Here is a 19,388-nt window from a genome sequence, read left to right on the forward strand (position 1 = left end):
GAACATGTGTGTGTATAGAGGCCAGAGGTTGGCTATCTATTGTTCTCTTACTTTTGAGACAGGATCTCTCACTGAATCTGGAGCTTATCAATTCTGCAAGACCAAATGCTAAATGAGCTGCAGATGTCCTCCAGTGATCTTCTCTCCAGTGCTAGCAATACAAGCATGCTGATATTTTATGGGTGCTGGAGATCCAAAATCAAATCCTCATGTTTGTGTAGAAAGGACTCTATAAACTGAGTACTTCCCCAGATCCCCTAATGGAATCTCATATATTGTAGAATGACTTAAAATCTATTTGAAGCTCCAGTTTTTTTAAAGCTCCAGTAAATACACCTAAATATTTCTTGCAAATACCCATCATTGAGTAGGAGCCTCTGGATTGGTAAAGACAGGTTATTCAACAAATGTACAAACTGAGCTCTCTCTACTGAGCTCTATCTAATAATGAAGCCATACCACAAAGCTGTTTGAATGATAATATAGTTACAAAAATGTTACATGAACCTTTGAACTACACAGATAGCCTAGTTTATATTTGAAATGGTTTCTACAATAGAAAAACATGAAAGTGGTTAGGATAAATAATTTCTGGTGTTGTTTCTTTTGGTGCCGAGAACCAGCCTTGCACATGCTAGGCAAACATCTCTCCTCCTGAGCTATAGCCCTGGTTCCAAGTAATAAATGAAAAGTTGACAGAAGATTTGACCCATTAAGATTCTTCTAGTGTCTATTAAAGTGTTTGTTAAGTATTCACATCAGCCACGTTAAACACACAGACCTCTTGTAACATGATTGCTGCAGACTGGATTTTTGCACTCCTTTACTAGCATCTAGTGAATGTGTGCAATACCATCAAAACATTCATGTAGTGGGTAGCCATTCCAGCTTTGATCTGGAAATTCCAACCCCCATTGAGGCTTCGGCAACTGTCATGCCTACAAGGCGGGGCCAAGGGAGGCTCCTAGAGACCGGAGATCTGGATGGGCCAGCGCGCTCTCTCTGTTCCTGGGCCCTAGACGGTGGAGGTTGACCGAGCAGAGCTCCAGAGAACACCGCTGGACTTCGATACACCTTCCCCAGAACCCACGACCTACCTTTCCCTTTTTTGTAAATTACCCACTAAATAAATCTTCCTTTTAACTATGTGGAGTGGCCATAATAATTTCACCAATATCTGGCGCCCAATGTAGGGCAAATTCCAAAGGCCTGGGTGGCTCCCACCCTCAGCCTCCTCCCTGGCTGGCGGGTACCTAAATCTGCCTGCAAAGTTCCATATAACCAGGGAACGCCTACAGGGTTCCATTCCCGAAAAAGGGAGCAGCTAGTCCAGTCTCAGTTTTCTAGCTGAGCCCGCCCCCCTCTGGCTCCCCACCATCTGGTCGCCAGCAGGCCCTGCTTTGGAGCTGTACCAACGCCACCTTCTGGCTAAAAAGTCTTACTACACCCCCTGAACCACAGAAAGGTAAAGCAGTGTCTTATTTCAAGTAAAAGTACTTGATAATTTTATATTTTAAAATTGACTAACAAATTTTGAGTAATTCTTGTAATATGGCTGACAACATTACCTCACAAGAATTTAAAAACCTTTTTGCCTGTATGATGAATGACATTCTCCTAGAATTATACGACCTTCCTGAGGCATATTTGGCCTTTACCATTTTGGCATTCATCGTAATATTTCACACTGTTCAAACACTGGTTTAATAATAAAAACAAAGATGAGTCGTTACTGGGACTGATACAGGTTTTAAAAGATAACAATGAAGGCTTAAAAAAAAAGAATCTCCTTCTGGAATCTGCTTTCAAAGATAACAATGAAGGCTTACAAAAAGATTCTCTTTCTGGAATCTGCTTTAAAAGATAGCAATGAAGGCTTACCAAAAAAATCTCTTTCTAGAATCTGCTTTAAAAGATAACAATGAAGGCTTACAGAAAAAAAATATCTTCTAAATCTTCCTTTTAACTACGTGGAGTGGCCATAATAATTTCACCAGTACATTCATACCTTATCTTAATGATTTCATTCTGCACTCATCTAACTCATGCAAACTCAACTAAGCTGCAAACATATTATGAAATCTACTTTGTATATGTATATTCATATCTGGATCACAGACAATGCAATGTACCAGAATTTTACATAAAAATACATATACTCTATTATCAACCTAAAATCATTTTTGAGAGAAATTTCCCTACATGTGTGCTTTACTAGTTGGTACAAGATGGTAAAGTCTTTGTAATGCTGTGTTTCTGGCAACTAATTAAAAATTATAAGACAAATATTTTGAGATAGAACTTCAAGCTTCCAATGAATACGCACACACGCATTTATCAGGGTGTGTGATGAAATTCATCGTGACAGGCGACTTCAATCACACACTACAATTTACCTTCTCTGTGTCCCCCTCCCTACATAGATAATAGAGAGCCAGCATTCTCAGAGCCTCCACATTGTGACTGTCCTGAAGCAGCAACCTGCAGGAAAACAGGTCAGTTAATATTAAAATAACTGGAGTTTTTTTTTTTTTTTTTTTTATGGATTAAATGTTTAGTGCCTTGACTCTTCTACTACTCAAATAAGTAGTTTTAATGATTATTTTTAGGCTGAGAAGTTATCTGGAAGTTAATTTTTGATGTTATAAAATATGAATAGGGGTTGTGCCTGATTCTAATACTGTAGTAATGCTACATAAAATATTAGTTAACTATACACAACAGTGTATAGAAAGTTGAGTTCAAGTCAGTGGTTAAGAGCACTTGCTGCTCTTGCAGAGGACTTGGGTTCAGGTCTAAGTTCCCAGCAGCCCCAGGGGATCTGACACTTTCATCTGGTCTCCGTGGAAAGCACATGCATGTGGAACGTTCACATACAAGCAGGCAAAACCTTCATACACATAAAGTAAAAATAAATAAATAAGCAAAAATTTTAAGATGTTGAATTTAACTCAAGCAGGTTTTTATTAAAGGGATTCTAAGAATGCCAGAAAGAGTGGAATATTTAGATATGTGTGTACATTATCCATAAATTTAAAATAGATTCCTATGTGATAAAACACACCTTAGAAAATATTATGAAGACATTTATTAATCATGAGAAAAAACAAAAGGCATAATTATAGTAAGAACTGTTCTATGCTATAAGAATTCTTAGGAAACTTTACTAAAAGGAATTATAATGTAACTGTTCAGATGGGCTCACCTACAAGCCCTTGCATTCGTGTATTAAACAATGAATTTCTGACTCACTTTTTCTCCTTCTGAATATGTCTTCTGCTACACTACTGTACAGTTCCTCCCTGCAGAAGTCAGTGTGCTCTATGGCACTATGACTACAGACTCGGGTCTTTGCACTGGCCAATGGGATGACAGCAGGAGAGCCAGCCAGCCCAGCCTACTCTGCACGGGCAGTCTGGATTTTGTCTCTGCTCTTGGGCCTTTGTTATCACCAGGAGAAATGTCTCATCTGTGCTGTTATGGCTGGTTACTGAGGTCTGGAACTTGATGCAGAGCCCCAGCAATGAAATCCCTCCCGACATCAGCCGATGCAGATCACTGATACCCAAACAAGAAACCAACGTAGATTGTTTTACTCCTTGAGATGTGCAGTAGCTTATTTTACACCAATTGCTGTCTGGTATGATACTGCTCAGCTTGGGTTAAAGGTTTCCTCCCTAAATAACCTGTATGTAGTGCTTGATAAAACACTTAACAGGTTCGTACCTTAGTTCAGCTGCCAAATGGGGATGACTACGTCTCAGGTATAAGCCACCTTCCCATCAGCCAGGCCCTCTGAGCACTTTAAACATGCCATCTATAACTTACTTTCACTCACAATGTTCAGACCAAACAGCTTGGGTCATCTTCCCCCAGTCTATTGCTTTCTTAGCTAAAATATATCTAAATCCCAGTTACTTCTCAAAGCACCTTAAGGATAACTGTCCTGATTCCCTCACTGGTATTTCTCTTTCAGATCATGGTAGTGGCGGGAAACTGGTCCCTCTGCTTTTGCCCTCACACCTTTCCCCACACAGTTCTCAAATCAGCAATGATTCTATTAAATGCTATGCGGTATTTTGTGTTCTGATAAATAAAGCTTGCTTGGAGTCAGAGGGCAGAGCTAGCCACTAGATAACCATAGAGGTCTGGAGGTCAGTACAGACAGGAAACAGGAAGTGATAAGGTGGGGCCAAGACAGGATCTTGCTCCTTTTGGACTGGAGAAACAAGAAAAAGCAGCTGTGGCTGCTCTCCTGCTTCTCAGATCTTTCAGCTTTTATCCCTATACCTGAATCCTGGTTTTTATTGATAAGATTAGATTTAGGCTTCATTTGGTGCCTAATGATACTTCTTTATTCAAAACACTCACAACTTTGCATGTCAGAAGAAATATCAAACTCTGGTCCGCAAGATCCTTCATTACTCGGCACCCACTCCCTCCCCATTACCTTCCCACTGGTTTTGCCTTAACTCCACTCTGTCCCTCAGACAGCTGGAAGGTGCTATGGCCTCAGGACCTCTGCACAGAGCTCTTCCTTGGGTAAGGCTTTCTCTCAGATACCTGCGTGGCTTGCTTCCATGACCTTCTCCAGGTTTTTGCTCAAATGTCATTCTTCAGTGAGGTTTTCCACCACCTTCAACTCCTACCCCCAACATACCATACTTGACTATTTTTTCCTCCCTAGCACCTATGTTTAATTACTACATAATTATGCTGCTTAGCATATGATTCGTCTCACTTTACTATTAGCGTCCCAATGGCAGAGAGACTTGTTCACTAAAGGAGTGTCCATCTTAAAATAGGTACTCAGCAATTGATGTGAATAGACAAATTCAGGGGTTCTGCATAAGTATGTGCTCCATGCTAGGTATGTGTTAGCATCTGTACGGGCATGCATATGTGCACATGCATGTGGAGGCCCCGGGCACTCTTCACCTTCCATTTTGAGGCAGTGTCTTTTGCTCTGGGGACTCCCTGTCTATTCCTCCCACACATGACGATTATCAGTGGTACAAAACACCCACCCAGACTTCAGATTCATCAGACTTGACAGGAGCACATTAAACACTGAGTAAGCTCTCCAGCCCCAATTCCATCTTTAAAAGCAACACTATTTGAAGTGTTGGTTTTTTTTTTCCTCACCTCTAGGCTGCTTGGAATAAAATCACTGTATATTACTTGAAAAGTTAAATTTTATGCTGATTATGAAAGTCTTGTAATAGTCAGAACAAAACCAGATTTTCCCCCCTCATGTATAACCAGATCCAAAGAGGCTGCGATAGCGTCTTCCACGTAACCTTTGTGCTGTCTCCACTGTCTGGTCCCAATCCTGTAAGGCCAGCTGTAATTTCATTTTCTTCTCAAAGGCAGGGAGGAAGCTGGGAAAGTTCACAATTATCTGGCTCACGGTCTCCAGGGCTCCTGAGTAATTCTGGCGCATTTCAAGGCACAGTACCTAATGGGGTGAGAAAACTGACATTGAAACTATGGCCTTGTACATCAGACCTTCTCAAGCCAGCCTGGGCTACAGAGCAAGTTCCAGAGTAGTCTGGGCTATGGCAGAATACCACTGCTATTTTTTTTTCTGAGTTTTTATCAAAATCACATCTTAAAATATCATAGAAATTAACACACATTATCTCAGCAATTGTGCTCTAAAATAGACTCTTAATATACTACTTAACCTGATAACAGGATAAAATTAAAATAATATGCAGAAGTCCTTAGGAAGCTGAGGCAGGAAGATGGCCAACATTTAAGTAAGGTCAGTCTATCTTCTACATGCTGAGGACAGGCTAGCCTGGGATGTGGTACAGAATAAGGCCCTGTCTCAAAATTCAAACAAGTAAAAGTTCATTTAGAAACATAAAGAATATTGCCACTCAGAATGAGAAAATTACCTTTATAGAATTAGGAGATTTTTAAATAGCATATAAAACTAAAGAGATTTTACAGATTTTACCCTGTATTTGAAAATGCTACTTTCAGGGTAGAAAATAAGCAAAATAAGGTCCCAACAACACTTCAATTCTAGGAATTCTCTTAAGGAAGTACTGAAAGACAGCATAAAGGGGTACACCCATGATGGTTACTGCCCAATGGTTAGTGTATAAGAGAAAAGAAAAAATTACCCACATGTCCATAATTGAGTCACTAAAGAAGAGGTCACTGACTTATCAGAAGTTTAGGTGGACTTGGAAGGACTGCAGAGGTGTGCAACTTCCATTCACTGTGACAAAGAACACGTCCTCTATGACAGCTGGCTTGTTTAACAGTGAAGGTTATTCTCAAATGTCACTATGCTGCCTGGAAACATCTTTACAGTGTCTGTGTAGTAGACACATTGTTTCTCCCAGAGGAGAATAACCTTTAAGTGTAATTAGTGTACTGAAAATGCACTGAGAGGCTGCAAGATGACTCACAGAGTGAGGCATCTGCCACCTCCCTTGGTGACAGCAGGGAGTTCAATGTCCAGAACTCACATGGTAGGAGAGGACTGACTCCTGCAAGTTGTTCTAGGCATGCACAAGCACAAACTCACACTAAATAAATATTGTACGTTCATAAAGCTATTTTTCCCTTTTAATTTTTTTCTTCTAGATTATTAACATTTTGTCTCAACATTTAATATAAAAGTGCAATGTATTTATATGTATATAATTCCATATAGTTATAGGAAAGTATAGTTACCCAGAAATCTATTATATCAAAATAAATATTTAAATTTCCAAATAATTGACAATAATAAACGATTAGGATCGATTTTTAGTATACATTTTCTCTTGGAATCTACCTACATAGCTAATACTGAAAATAAGAAAGCCCTGCCACAAAGAGCTGATGTGTTAACATCTGTACTCTTCCTCAGACCAGCCCCTCCCACAGGAACATGAAGCAGCATCTTCAGCCACTCCTATTTGGAATATTAATGAGTCCCTTCTGCTGAATTAATTGAAAAGTACGTATATAATTACAATGGATCTTCTGCAGTTTCAATTTTTTTGTCTCTTCCAAAATCGACATTGAAGCCTAACTCCCCAAGTAACAGTGCTGGGAGGTGGGGCCTGACCAGAGGTCATCATGAAACAGGGGCCATGAGTCCACTCTTCTGGTCTTCTGCCTTGTAGGGGACAACTTCTCCATTAGGAAAGACTGTTCAAAGGACCATGCTGTAGGGTGCAGGGCTCTTACCAGATACCATACTTGCTAATGCCGTGATTTCAGACTTCTTGCATTAGCATTGTAGAAATGAGTTTCTGTTCCTTTTAAAGCACCTAGTCTCAGACTTCTTCATTTTAGTCTCCTTTCATTTTGAGGGGTTCTAAAACAGTTTTTCTATGCAGCTTAGACTGATCGTGAACTCTGAGTTCAAGGACTGATGACAGTCCTCTGGGTTACAGGATTACAGATGCAAGTCAATGTGCCTATTACGTTTCAGGCGGTTTTGTTGAAACAACACAAGACAGACTAGACCACAGTAATTCGGAGAAATCATTTAAACCAATCATGAGTATCACATCACAGTAAAGGTAAACCCCTTTAAAGTCCTTCATATTAATGCCTCAACTAGCCTAACCCTGGAGGGTAACAAACTCACTTTCCTTTAAAGAATAGTGAACAGCAAGATCATTAAAAAAAACAAAACAACAACTTTAAAAACTTGCCAACCCAATTCCTGTAACAGCACAATGAAAAAGATGCTGACTCTAATCACCCTGAATACTTGTGTGGGTTGATTAAAACGTGAACAAACTCATCCACAGAAGCTGGCCAAGAGACCATGGGGATACTAACAAGGGGTAAACACTAGTCCTTCCCTCTTTTTCTTCTTTACCATAAATAATAAAGACCTCTGAACATCCATTATTTAGACAGCCTCACTACATAACCTATGCTGGTTTTGATCCTTCAGCCTCTGCTTTGCAACTGCTCAGATCACCAGAGTGTATCACCATGCCCAGTTTAAATGTATTGACTTATTTATTCTCAACTAAAAACACCTGAAGGACACTTAAGGCTGTATCTCAGTGGTAGAGCACCTGTTTAGCCCTGGGATTATAAGAGGCCCCCAGCACTGCTAAAATAATAGTATTTTAAAGATGTATTTTTAACTGTGTATATGTGAATGTCTTAGTGTGAGTGTGTACACATGAACAGTGCTGCCTCTGGAGGCCAGAAAAGTGCACTCGATGCCTTGGAGTGGAAGTCTCGGGGAGTCTCCTGACATGGGTGCTGGGAACAGAACTCAGAGCCTCTGCAAGAGGTCTTAAGCACTAAGCCATCTTTCCAGCCCCTAAAATGGCAATGAAAACAATTAATTTTATTTACTGTGGAGTTTGAATGCAGGTATGTGTGGACCACAGCACATGTGTGGAAGTCAGATTAGAGGACAAATTTAAGAGTCAATTCTCTCCTTCTGTATGGTTAAGGCATGGTCTCTCATATTGTCTCTCCCCACCCTTGTACACCAGGGGAGCTACCTACAAGCTTCTGAGTGATTCTCCTGGCTCCACCCCACTCCTCCCTTATCTTGCCAGAGAGTGCTGGGATTATAGATCTCAGTCAATGCATCCAAACTTTTTTTTGTGTTTTAGGGGATCAACTTCACAACCTTACATTTTCATGGAAAGCATTTTTATCTACTATCTCACCAGTCCCAATAATTTATTTTAATTTTATTTTTTATCCTATGTGTGTATGCAAGAACACACAGATGGAGGGAAGAGGACATTCAGGGTCTGCTGGGTCCTCCCTTCCTACGTGTGGGTTTTAGAGATCACACTCAGGTTTTCGGACTTTGTAGCAAGTCCTTTTACCCTGAGCAATCTCACTGCAGCCCATAGATAAGTTTGAAAGGTGGTCAGAAGTTGTTAGTGCAGACAGATGAAAAGAAGTAACTTTAAAAAAATCATTCTTATTTCATGTGCATTGGTATTTTGCCTGCATATATATCTGTGTGAGGTTGTGGGTGCTGGGAATTGAACCTGGGTCCTCTGGAAAAGCAGTATGTGCTCTTAACCACTGAGCCATCTCTTCAGCCCGAAAGGATGTAATTTAAATAGTCCAACCCAGCAGTGGTTTTTTTTTAAAAGATTTGTCAACTGTTTATCCTCAAAATGCAAATCAAGGGCAAAACTGTTCAGGCTTTGCACTAGCTACTTCCCAAATATAAATTCAAATCCAAAGCGAGACCCGTTAGGTCACCTCTCCTCATCACCCTGACCTTGGGTCCATGCCCCCTTTTTCCCTCTAGCCTTTAACTTCTCTCTCATTCTCCTCCAACCGCCTAGGTTTCTCACTATGCCCTGAATGTGCCTTAAGGTTTCTGAATCTGCCATGCCTTATTTTTAATGTTTTCTGCACCATGCTATCAGGGCTGGAGGGCATTGGAATGAGGACTGTGAAAATCTTAAATACTCAAAGCATACACTGACAGTGCAGCTATCTCAGACGATCACAGACATGCTTCAGTTGGAATTTCCTTCAGTGTCTTTCAGAATGAAAGAACAAACATACAAGTGTTATGTAGCCCTCATTTCTACAAGTCTTTGTTCAAAAGTCAAATGTACTGACTACCTCAGTTCCCACTGCAAATTTGTGCCTCAGCGCCCATCTCCCATCCCCGCTTTATTTTTGACTGTACTTCCTGCCTACTATCTAGTCCTACCCTAGGTCATTAACTTACCCATTTTACTCACTGTTCATCTCTCTAGTAGAAGGGAAGCCCCACAACACGAGGTGTTTACCTTTTCCATGTCACGCTTCTTCTCCGGTGATGCCTCACACATATTAGATGTAAGGAAACACTGTGCAGGAATGAATTAAAGAACCAACCACAACAGACATAACACTGATCCAGAAATTAGGCCTTTTGGTAGAGAAGTCATTCTCTATTGTGTGTTCCCCAGATAGATGCAAGTCCCTCTAACAGTTGAAGACAGAATCACAGGTATCTTTTGTGACCTACTTAGTTTGATTAGATTTCAAGTATTCTAAATTTTAAAACACTTGATTAATTAATTCACTTTGATTCCAACTCACCTTACCCAGCAGAGCAAAAATATCATTTCCATCTTGTAATCCCTCCTCAAAATACCTCAGTGCTTTTTTAGCATAAGGTTCTTTCCCTCTTGTAATATCAAGCCACGCTTTCAAAATTGGTCCCTGGAAAAGAAAGTTGCCACTCAAGTCAATATGAATATCAAGAAGTTTGTCAGCAATTGTCTTACTGCCGAAACGAATATTCTTCTCTGAGCTTTTGATGGGAAATGACCACCATGATAATAACATCATAATAGCTACCAGGTGGCTCATTCTGTGAGAATGTGTTGCTTCTCTTTGCATACAACCCCAATGAGCTAAGGTAAAGAACAGAACCCCAATGAGCTAAGGTGAGGAACCTTACTTCACACATATAAAGACCAAGCAAGATAAGTGCACAGCTACCATCTTCACAAGCTCTGCAAAAGTTTAGTTAATTAGAAAACTCCTGGGAAATGGAGAACTGAAATCATGGATATTTCCAGTGGATTGGAAGATCTGTATGATTGTGAAGAAGATGATTTCTTTTTAAAATCAAATGAGAAATAGGGTATGTTCTCCTTTCTATGCTTTTTAGACTAACTTATAGGCATTTTAGAAAGGTTATACTTGCCTCCTGAAGACATGATGAGACTATCAGCCAGCACCCCTTCAACAAAGGAGACATTTTACCATCTGAATGGGTTTCAAAGGCTCTTTCTGGGAGTAACTGCCAAACTCCAGTTCTAGCCCTAAGCCTTCAGCTTCCTTCCTTTTAAAGCTCAGCTGCTCTTCTGTGAGGCAGCACTTGAAACAAAGCGTGTGTGAAGACAAAAATATCACTGCCCTCTACTGTTGGTGACTCCACTCAACACTTTTTCCTCATGGAAACAGAGCTCACTAGATTTGGGGACACTGAAGCACCCCTTGAGCTTATGCCTCATTATCTTTTTCCATTTTGTATATCAGCTGACAAATCTTGGTGGGTTTTCAACATTTTTTATTTGTACTTCCTCTAGTCCCTCAAAACCATCTGCCAGAATATACTTTCTGCAAATTTTAGTTTCTGCCTAAATCAGTTCAGCCTATAAACTATTTTCTTGATTTGCACTGTAATAACTTTCATGATTCAAAGGCTTTAAGGATTTCTTAATGTCTATCAAATTATCTACAGATACTTGTACCTAGCAAATCATGATCCTTCTATCTCTATGGTTTTCTCTTACCATTTTCACTATGTACCCTATGTTCCTTCAAATGTAAGGCTCTAAAGGTAAGCAGATATGATGTGTCTTCATCTCTACCTAGCATTTCCAACCTGGGGTAACTACTCCCCTTTTCTAGGTTTACTGATGAAATTGGTTGCGGGGCGGCGGGGTGGGGGGGTGGGGGTTTGGGGACTTGTTTTCTTGGTTGTAGCTAAAATGCTATTTCCTTTCTAAACATTTTCCTTCAATCACTTACCCTTACAGATGTGAAGTGATTGAGGGAAAATGTTTATCAAAGTCATGGCTTGTACAAAATAGGCCACTGTCTTCCTGCACACTTTAATCACAGCTCTTCTCATCATTTCAAAGGCTTCTCAGGAGGTAGACTAGGCATGTGCTCTATGCTGATTTACTCAAGAAAATGAAGCCTGTGCTCTTTATGCTTGGATTACTAATGGCACACATCCGGGTGTCTTATAGCAGACATGTGCAACGAGAGGGACGGAAAGAGAGGGAAGCAGATCTATTCCAAAGTGACTCGTACAGAAACAAGAAACCCCAGTCCAGCCATACTATTTATGAATATTTCATATACAGTAAGGACATTTGTAAGTTAAAGCTAGCAAATAAGCTCATGAAACAAGGAATAAGCAACCTTTGAAAGGTCCTATTCTGCAGTTAAGAATATGAAAAGAAAGTTGTTTATTGAAAGTTGTTTATAACAGAGTGGTTATAATAAAGGAGTAAACAAAGGATACTACTACATAATATCACAATCTTCCTTTAGTATTACTGTTTTAAAAAGAAAAAGTGGTCACCTCATTGCTATCATGTGGCATTTTTGACATTCTGTCAATATATTCTCTCGCCTTATCATGGCGACCAATGTGCCATAAAAACAGGCCTGCGTGGTACAAGGCTTTGCGTCCAGCTTCCTTACGTTGCTCCTTCATTTTGGTATCTAATTCCAGGATAGCTTCTCTATCTGTGAGGGGGAAATAATATTAAATCGAAATTAAATCCCAGATCGAGTTTTCATGATAGGTCAGATGACTAACCAGGTATAGAATCTAGTTATTCTCTCAAGGGCAGCATCATTAAAAATAAATACACACTATACATGCCATCAAAATAATGCTAGTATTGCTGCTTCATTTAAGAAGAATGAGCAAGCCAAACTATGGGGCACAGCACCTGGGAGGCAGAGACAGGTGGATCTCTGTGAGTTTGAGGCTAGTGTGGTCTACAAAGAGAATTCCAGGATTGCCAAGGTTACACACAGAGAAACCCTGTCTCAAATCAAAAACAAAAACAAAAAACCCAAACAATGAGCAAAATGAATCTTAATAATGCCGTATTTAACCAATACATACAAATTAGAAATACAAAATAGATATAAAGTTAGAGAGTTTGCTCATTTTCTTAAACTAAATCTTTGAAATGGGCTAATTTTATACTTACAGTACATTTAATTGAGGCTAAGTTTTCTTCAGAAAGAATATGTACATGCCATTAAACTTAGAGTTGAAAAAGCAGATCCATATAATCAATGTGGGCCATTTTCTTGATTAATCATTGATATGGGAGGGCCAAGCTAACTGTGTCTGGTGCCAGTCCCGGATGCAGACAGAGCAAGCCATGAGGAGAAACCTCCCCTGCCACTCCCCCCACCACCCCTGCACCCCTCTCAGCCACCATGGCCTCTGCATTCATAAATTTCCTAATAACTGGATCAGGTATCAGCTTAAAATTTAAAAAGTGTATTAAAATTTGGGCTGGTAAGATGATCCAGTGTGTCAAAGTGCTTGCAGCATAAGCCTAAGCCTCGTATCACAAGTTTGATCCCCAGAACCCATGTAAAAAGCCTAGATGTGATGGTACATGTTTAATCTCAGAACTCCCACAGCGAGATGGGAGGCAGATTGTGTTGGTTAGTATTATGTCAACTTGACACTAACTAGAGTCGTTTGGGAATCTCAATTGAGAAAATGACCCTACAAGATTAGCCTGTGGGCCATTTTGTTGATTAATCGTTGATATGGGAGGGCTAAGCTCACTGTGTCTGGTGCCAATCCTGGGTTGGTGGTCCTGGATGTAGTGGCAGCAAGCCAGTAAGGAGCACCCCACCCCCACCTCACCCTCAGACTCCCAGCCACCAAGGCCTCTGCATCTTTTTTTTTTTCCTTTTTGTTTATTAAGAAATTTTCTACTAACTCTACATATCACCCACAGATCCCATCTCCTCCCTCCTCCCACCCCCAGCCCTCCCTCCCAAGCCACCCCACATCCCCACATTCCCCAAATCAAAGTCTCCCATGGGGAGTCAGCAGGGCCTTTGCATCTTTTCCTACCTCCAGGTTCCTGCTGATTTCCCTAGATAACGGTCTACAAACTGTAAGATGAAATAAACTCTTCTCCCAAAGTTGCATTTGAAAATGATGCTTTATCATAGCAACAAAAACCCAAAATATAACAGAAATTGATACCAGGTCCTTAGGTATTACTGTGACAGACCTGACCATGGTGTTTGAAAGTACTATGCAAGGCCTTTGGAACTTTGAGCTGGAGAAGGCAGAGTGCTCAGAGCTCTGTGGGCTGTCCTGTGAGAACTTAGAAAATAATGCTGAGAACAGTGAAGATGATGGAGGCCTGATCTGTGAAATGTCAGAGGGAAGGTAGAGTCCTTCAAAGACTCTCTCATGGCAGTTTGATGATTTAAATGAAGAATCTGTGGTTCTGATAAACCTTTGCTTTGGACAACCGATGCTGGTTTAGCTGGACCTGGGAAATTCGTGGTGATTAAGAAGAGACCAGCATCACTGAAGCAAGGTCTTCTGGGGAGTGTTTCCCTGGAGTCAGCACACAGAAAACTGTGGTCCAGAGGAGGCCACAGGTGTACCTTGTGCTGACAGCTGAACTTGGCATTGTGTAACAGTCTCCCAGGTGGTAACGGCTTTGGAGGAATGAAGGGATCATGGAGAGAAGCTGAGGCTTGCCACCATGTGGCAAGGTCAAAGTCGCTGAAGAGAGCCCAGGAGAGGCTATTGGTGAAGGTGCACCTTAGTTGTGAAGACCCCAGCATTTCAGAGATACCAGGGCCATGGGATGACCACCAAGGGCAGCAGTGGGAGTGGATGAAGCTGGGCTGAGCCTGTTAGACAGGTGTAAGTGTTATGACGGCAGAGCCAGAGAAGTGCAAAGCCCTTTGGGACCCAGAAGATCATGAGTCTTGAGGGAATCCCAGATACTGGACACTCAAGTTATATACATTGCTGAAGTTTGGTTGTTCCCTCTTGAAGTAAGAAAGTAATTAACTTTTTTTTTTTTTTTTAAGTTCACAGGAATGCACAGTTATGAGACCTTGGATATTTATTTTAAAGTAACTTTAGAATTCTGGAGAGGCACTGGAATTTGACAGACTTAATATTTTAGACACAATGAGTATGTTAAAGAGATTCAACTTTTAAGTGTTTAAATTTTTAAAGACCAAGGAACTTTCAAAAGTTGGAATGTTTTTGCACTGTGATCATATTAACATGTCATCTTCGGGACAAATGGAAAAGGAAAGTGTCTAGATGAATAGTGATGCATTTGTGCCAGATTGACAAGGGGCCAATTGTGCTGGCTAGTTTTTATGTCAGCTTGATCCTAGCTAAAGTCATTTGGGAAGAAAGAAACAATTGCGAGAATTCCCCCACCAGATTGTTCTGTGGGAAAGCCTGTGGGACATTTTCTTGATTAGTGACTGATGTGGGAGGGTCCAGCCCATGGCAGGTGGTGGCACTCCAAGGCAGGTGCTCATGGATGGCAAAAGAAAGCAGGCTGACCAATCCAGGAACAAGTCAATCGACAGCACTCCTTCATGACCTCTCCATCCTTCATGACCTCTCCATCAATCTGTCCTGAGTTCGTGCCCTGATTTCCCTGGGTGCTGAACTACAATCTGTAAGATGAAATAAACCCTTTTCTCTCCAAGTTGGTTTTGGCCATGGTGTTTGGTCACAGCAATAGAAAACTAACCAAGACATGGACAGAGGAAAATCACTTGGAAGCTTGTGGGTCAGCTAACCTGGAGCTCCCAGTGTGGCAGAAACAGGAGAAACCCTGCCTTAAAAGGTGGAGGTGAGAAAAGTTGAACATGCCATGGTATGTGTAAGCCCCCACACAATGCCCCTTGCCTCAAAAACAGACAGAGAGACACACATACAAGTAATAATATTTTTTTTAATTTAAGTAAATAAAAATTAAATAAAAAATTCTGCCACATGTTGGGGGATATTTTATCATACTGTGAGCCCGAGTTTGCATTTGTGTTGATTAAATACAATTACCCATGGATCAGGAGGCCGAGTTACCAATGAGTTGACAGAAAGTAATCATGGAGCATCAGAGGGCAACAGGAGAGACAGGCGAAGTAGCAGGGATGGATTTGGAGTGGTGCAGGTTTTTCTGGTTTGGCAAAATGGAAGCATGGAGCTTTTGAAGATGCCAGCAAGGAGAGAAGGTTAGCGTTTTAGCCTCTCTGAGCTAGCAGGTTTTCACCCCAGCCTTGAATTTTTAAGTCTTATTTATAAATAGAATGACAGAGATTTAGTTAAAGCTACCTTTAGCAGCAGCGACACAGCCAGTGCGGGAGGGGACAGAATTTCCTCCAGGCTGTGGCCTGAGGGGCTGGCTGGGCAGTGCCTAGAGAAGTAGGCAGGTAACTCTGGAGTCACAATTGCTGGCTGAAATAGCAGTAGATTAAGGCAGAGCCACTGTGCCGAAGATAAACTAACAGCCACACAATCAGATTAGCCACCTTTTGTGTTCAAAAGCCACACTCAGTTATATAGTACAGCTGAGGAGTGTATACCATTCCCAAGATAGACAACTATATTATAGTATTTTACTAATAAAATTTATTAAAAAAAAAGTAATCATTCCAAATCACCAGGGGTAGTGTCAGGACTAGTGCTCAAACTACTTGACTGTGAAGTCCAATCCTGAAGCACATATGTATTGATCACTCACTATAACTCTTTCATATCTTTGAAACATCTAGCACACTTCTAACAGAAAGCACCTAACTGTTTACTTGTCAAGCAATGTTTTATTTACTTTGTTTTTGTAATCTGTGCATGTGTGCTTGGCATGAGAGGTATATGATAGGCTTCTTAAAATAAAAACAATGATTCTAATACTTAAAAACTCATTCTATGTTATGCACTTTAATGACTTGAAATATTTGCAGTGCTATTGTTGCTGGACATGTACACATACACATATATTTTTAAGTTACCTATGGCTTGGATTTTCTTCTGTCTCAGTTATAGGTTACACTACTCACCAGCACAATGCAACTCAACTTTAAAGACCAGTTTATGAACAAATTTCCTTCCATAATATAGCCGTATGTCCCAACTACTATGCAGAACAATGTTCCTTCCATAAAATAACCAAATGTCCCAACTACTACCCAATGAAAATTACAATGTTACTTTTTTAATATAGCCATACATCCCAACTACTACCAAGAATAACATCCCTTCCATAATACAGCAATAAATCCCAAAAACTATGTGCAACAAAGTTCCTTCCATAATAGAGCTATATATCCCAACTATTACACAGAACAATGTTCCTTCCATAATATAGCCATAAGTCAAAATGAACCAAATGTAGACAATTCATTCAAACACTGTACTTAGATACTATACCTGGATTGGGGCTCATTTTATGGACATACATTAGGGCAATCAGAGAACACAGGGACACATCTTGTTTATTTTTAATGGCCTCAAATTCCCGAAGGGCTTCTTGAGCTTTACCTGGAAATCAAGATTAGGGTGTGGGGGGAAAAGTATTCTTAGTTCAAATAGAGGATTCAGAGAATTTGAAAACAGTTGATGACTAGTGTGTACCTTCCATCAGTGTGCCATAGGCATGGTAAAACCTGAAGACCGGATCACTGCCATACTTCTTCATTCCTTCACTGGCCACAAGTAACACATGGTGATAATATCTCTCTTGACAATAGTAATTAATGAGTGTCTAGAAGGAAATAATGGCTAAAGGTTAACAGTCTGTTATTCTGAAAGACATTCAGAAGCAGATCTAAAATATTGGATAATCCAGAACCTAATACATTTTCTTTTTTACTCTTTAGAATACTACTGAAAACTGACACATAACAATATGAATGAGACAGAATAGTCATGGAATTACTGACAACTCAGTGTTTTTTCTCTTCTAATGTGATTTCTTTTTTTCCCCTTTAATTAATTTTGTCAAAAATACTGGAGCCTGCTGTGGGATGTTCTGTATGTCCTGTGGGAGCCCGTTCTCGGGTTCCTCGTGGCTTTACCCAGCAGGTCCACTTAGAGGATGATTAGGACCACAGGCCTGAGTGCAGGTGTCTGAGATGGTCTGCACTTGGCTGTGCTGGGGAATGGTCTGTATGTCAAGTTGCTCTGATTGGTCAATGAATAAAACCTGATTGGCCGTGGCTAGGCAGGAAGTATAGGCGGGACTAACAGAGAGGAGAAATAAAAGAACAGGAAGGCAGAAGGAGTCACTGCCTGCAGCAGCTGCCAGGACAAGGAAGATGTAAAGTACCGGTAAGCCACGAGCCACATGGCAAGGTATAGATTTATAGAAATGGATTAATTTAAGATATAAGAACAGTTAGCAAGAAGCCTGCCACGGCCATATAGTTTGTAAGCAAAATAAGTCTCTGTGTTTACTTGGTTGGGCTGTGGGACTTGCGGGTGACAAAGATTTGTCCTGACTGTGGTCAAGGCAGGAAAACTCTAGCTACAGGAGCCAGACTACTTTTACATTTTCCTCCTTTGGCTATATTTTCTTAAAGGTTTTAGGGAAAAAAAGAAGAAAACATGTGGACCAAGAAAATGAAGAGACTTGGGCTGGTTAGCTATTCCTGGTGTTTGTTGTTTTTTATTTGGTTTGGTTTTGTCAGCTTGACACAAAGGGTGTCATCTGGGAAGACAGAACCTCAGCTGACAAAATGCTTCCATCAGATTGTAGGCATGTCTGTGGGGGCATTTTCTTGATTAACAACTGATGTGGGAGGCCCAGCCCACTCTGGGCCTGCCACCCTTGGGCAGGTGGTGATGGACTACTATCTATCTATCTATCTATCTATCTATCTATCTATCTATCTATCTATCTATCTACCTATCATCTATCTATCTATCTATCTATCTATCTATCTATCTATCTATCTATCTATCTATCTATCTACCTACCTACCTATCTATCTATCTATCTATCTATCTATCTATCTATCTATCTATCTATCTATCTATCTATCTATCTAAAGCTGAGTTAGCCATGAAAAGCAAACCAGTAAGCAGTGTTGCTCCACTTTGGTGGGTGAATGAGAATGGCCCCCATAGGCTCATATATTTGAATGGTTGGTGCCTAGTCAGTGAAACTGTTTGGGAAGGATAAGAAGACTTAGCCTTGTTGGAGGAGGTGTGACCTAGAGGCTTTGAGGTTTCAAAAGCCTATGGCAGTCCCTGTCTGTCTTTGTCCCTGCCTCTCTGTCTCTCTATCTCTCTGTCTCTCTCTCTTCCTGCTGCTTGTGGATCAGGACAGAAGCTCTCAGCTATTGTCAAGTTCCTGGCCATGATGATCTTGGACTCTAACCCTCTGAATATATAAGCAAGCCTTCAAAAAACTCTTCTATAAGTTGCCTTGTCATGGTGTCTCTTCACAGCAATAGAAGAGTAACTAAGACACCTGTCTTGGTTAAGGTTCTATTGCTGTGAAGAGACACCATGGTCACGGCAACTCTTATAAAGGAAAACATTTGATTGGGGTGGCTTACAGTTCAGAGGTTCAATCCATTATCATCATGGTGGGACATGGCAGCATGCAGGCAGACATGGTGCTGGAGAAGGAGCTGAGAGTATTACATCTCGATATGCAGGCAACAGGATGTGAACTGGGATACTGGGCACGCCTTGAGCATATTTGAGACCCCAAAGCCTGTCCCCCACAGTGACACATTTCCTCCAACAAGGCCACACCTACTCCAACGAAGCCACACCTCTCAGCAGTGCCATTCCCTAGGAGCTTTCGAGGGCCAATTATATTCAAACTACACCACCATCCATGGTTTCTGCTTCAGATCCTATCTCCAGATGCTTCCTT

The 19,388-nt window shown here is 40.8% G+C and overlaps 1 protein-coding gene across 6 annotated transcripts in view; it reads right to left on the bottom strand.

Moving 5' to 3' along the window:
• Positions 1-19,388, bottom strand: part of Ttc21b (tetratricopeptide repeat domain 21B) — a 79,754-nt gene that overhangs the window by 56,857 nt on the left and 3,509 nt on the right. For 5 of the 6 annotated variants that reach the window (XR_013050496.1, XM_076569583.1, XM_015996008.3 and 2 more), the window contains exons 2-7: positions 17,135-17,264; positions 16,931-17,041; positions 12,050-12,216; positions 10,045-10,167; positions 5,301-5,458; positions 2,397-2,481 (exon numbers count right to left, since the gene is read on the bottom strand). Coding sequence is in view for 5 of the 6 variants with exons in the window: in XM_076569583.1 (XP_076425698.1) it covers positions 2,397-2,481; positions 5,301-5,458; positions 10,045-10,167; positions 12,050-12,216; positions 16,931-17,041; positions 17,135-17,264 (774 nt within the window). In the remaining variant the exon portion in view is untranslated. The remainder of the gene's footprint in view (positions 1-2,396; positions 2,482-5,300; positions 5,459-10,044; positions 10,168-12,049; positions 12,217-16,930; positions 17,042-17,134; positions 17,265-19,388) is intronic. The other variant, XM_076569584.1, reaches the window with a different exon arrangement.

Source organism: Peromyscus maniculatus, chromosome 4 (assembly GCF_049852395.1).
Source record: "Peromyscus maniculatus bairdii isolate BWxNUB_F1_BW_parent chromosome 4, HU_Pman_BW_mat_3.1, whole genome shotgun sequence".
Taxonomy (NCBI): Eukaryota; Metazoa; Chordata; class Mammalia; order Rodentia; family Cricetidae; genus Peromyscus; species Peromyscus maniculatus.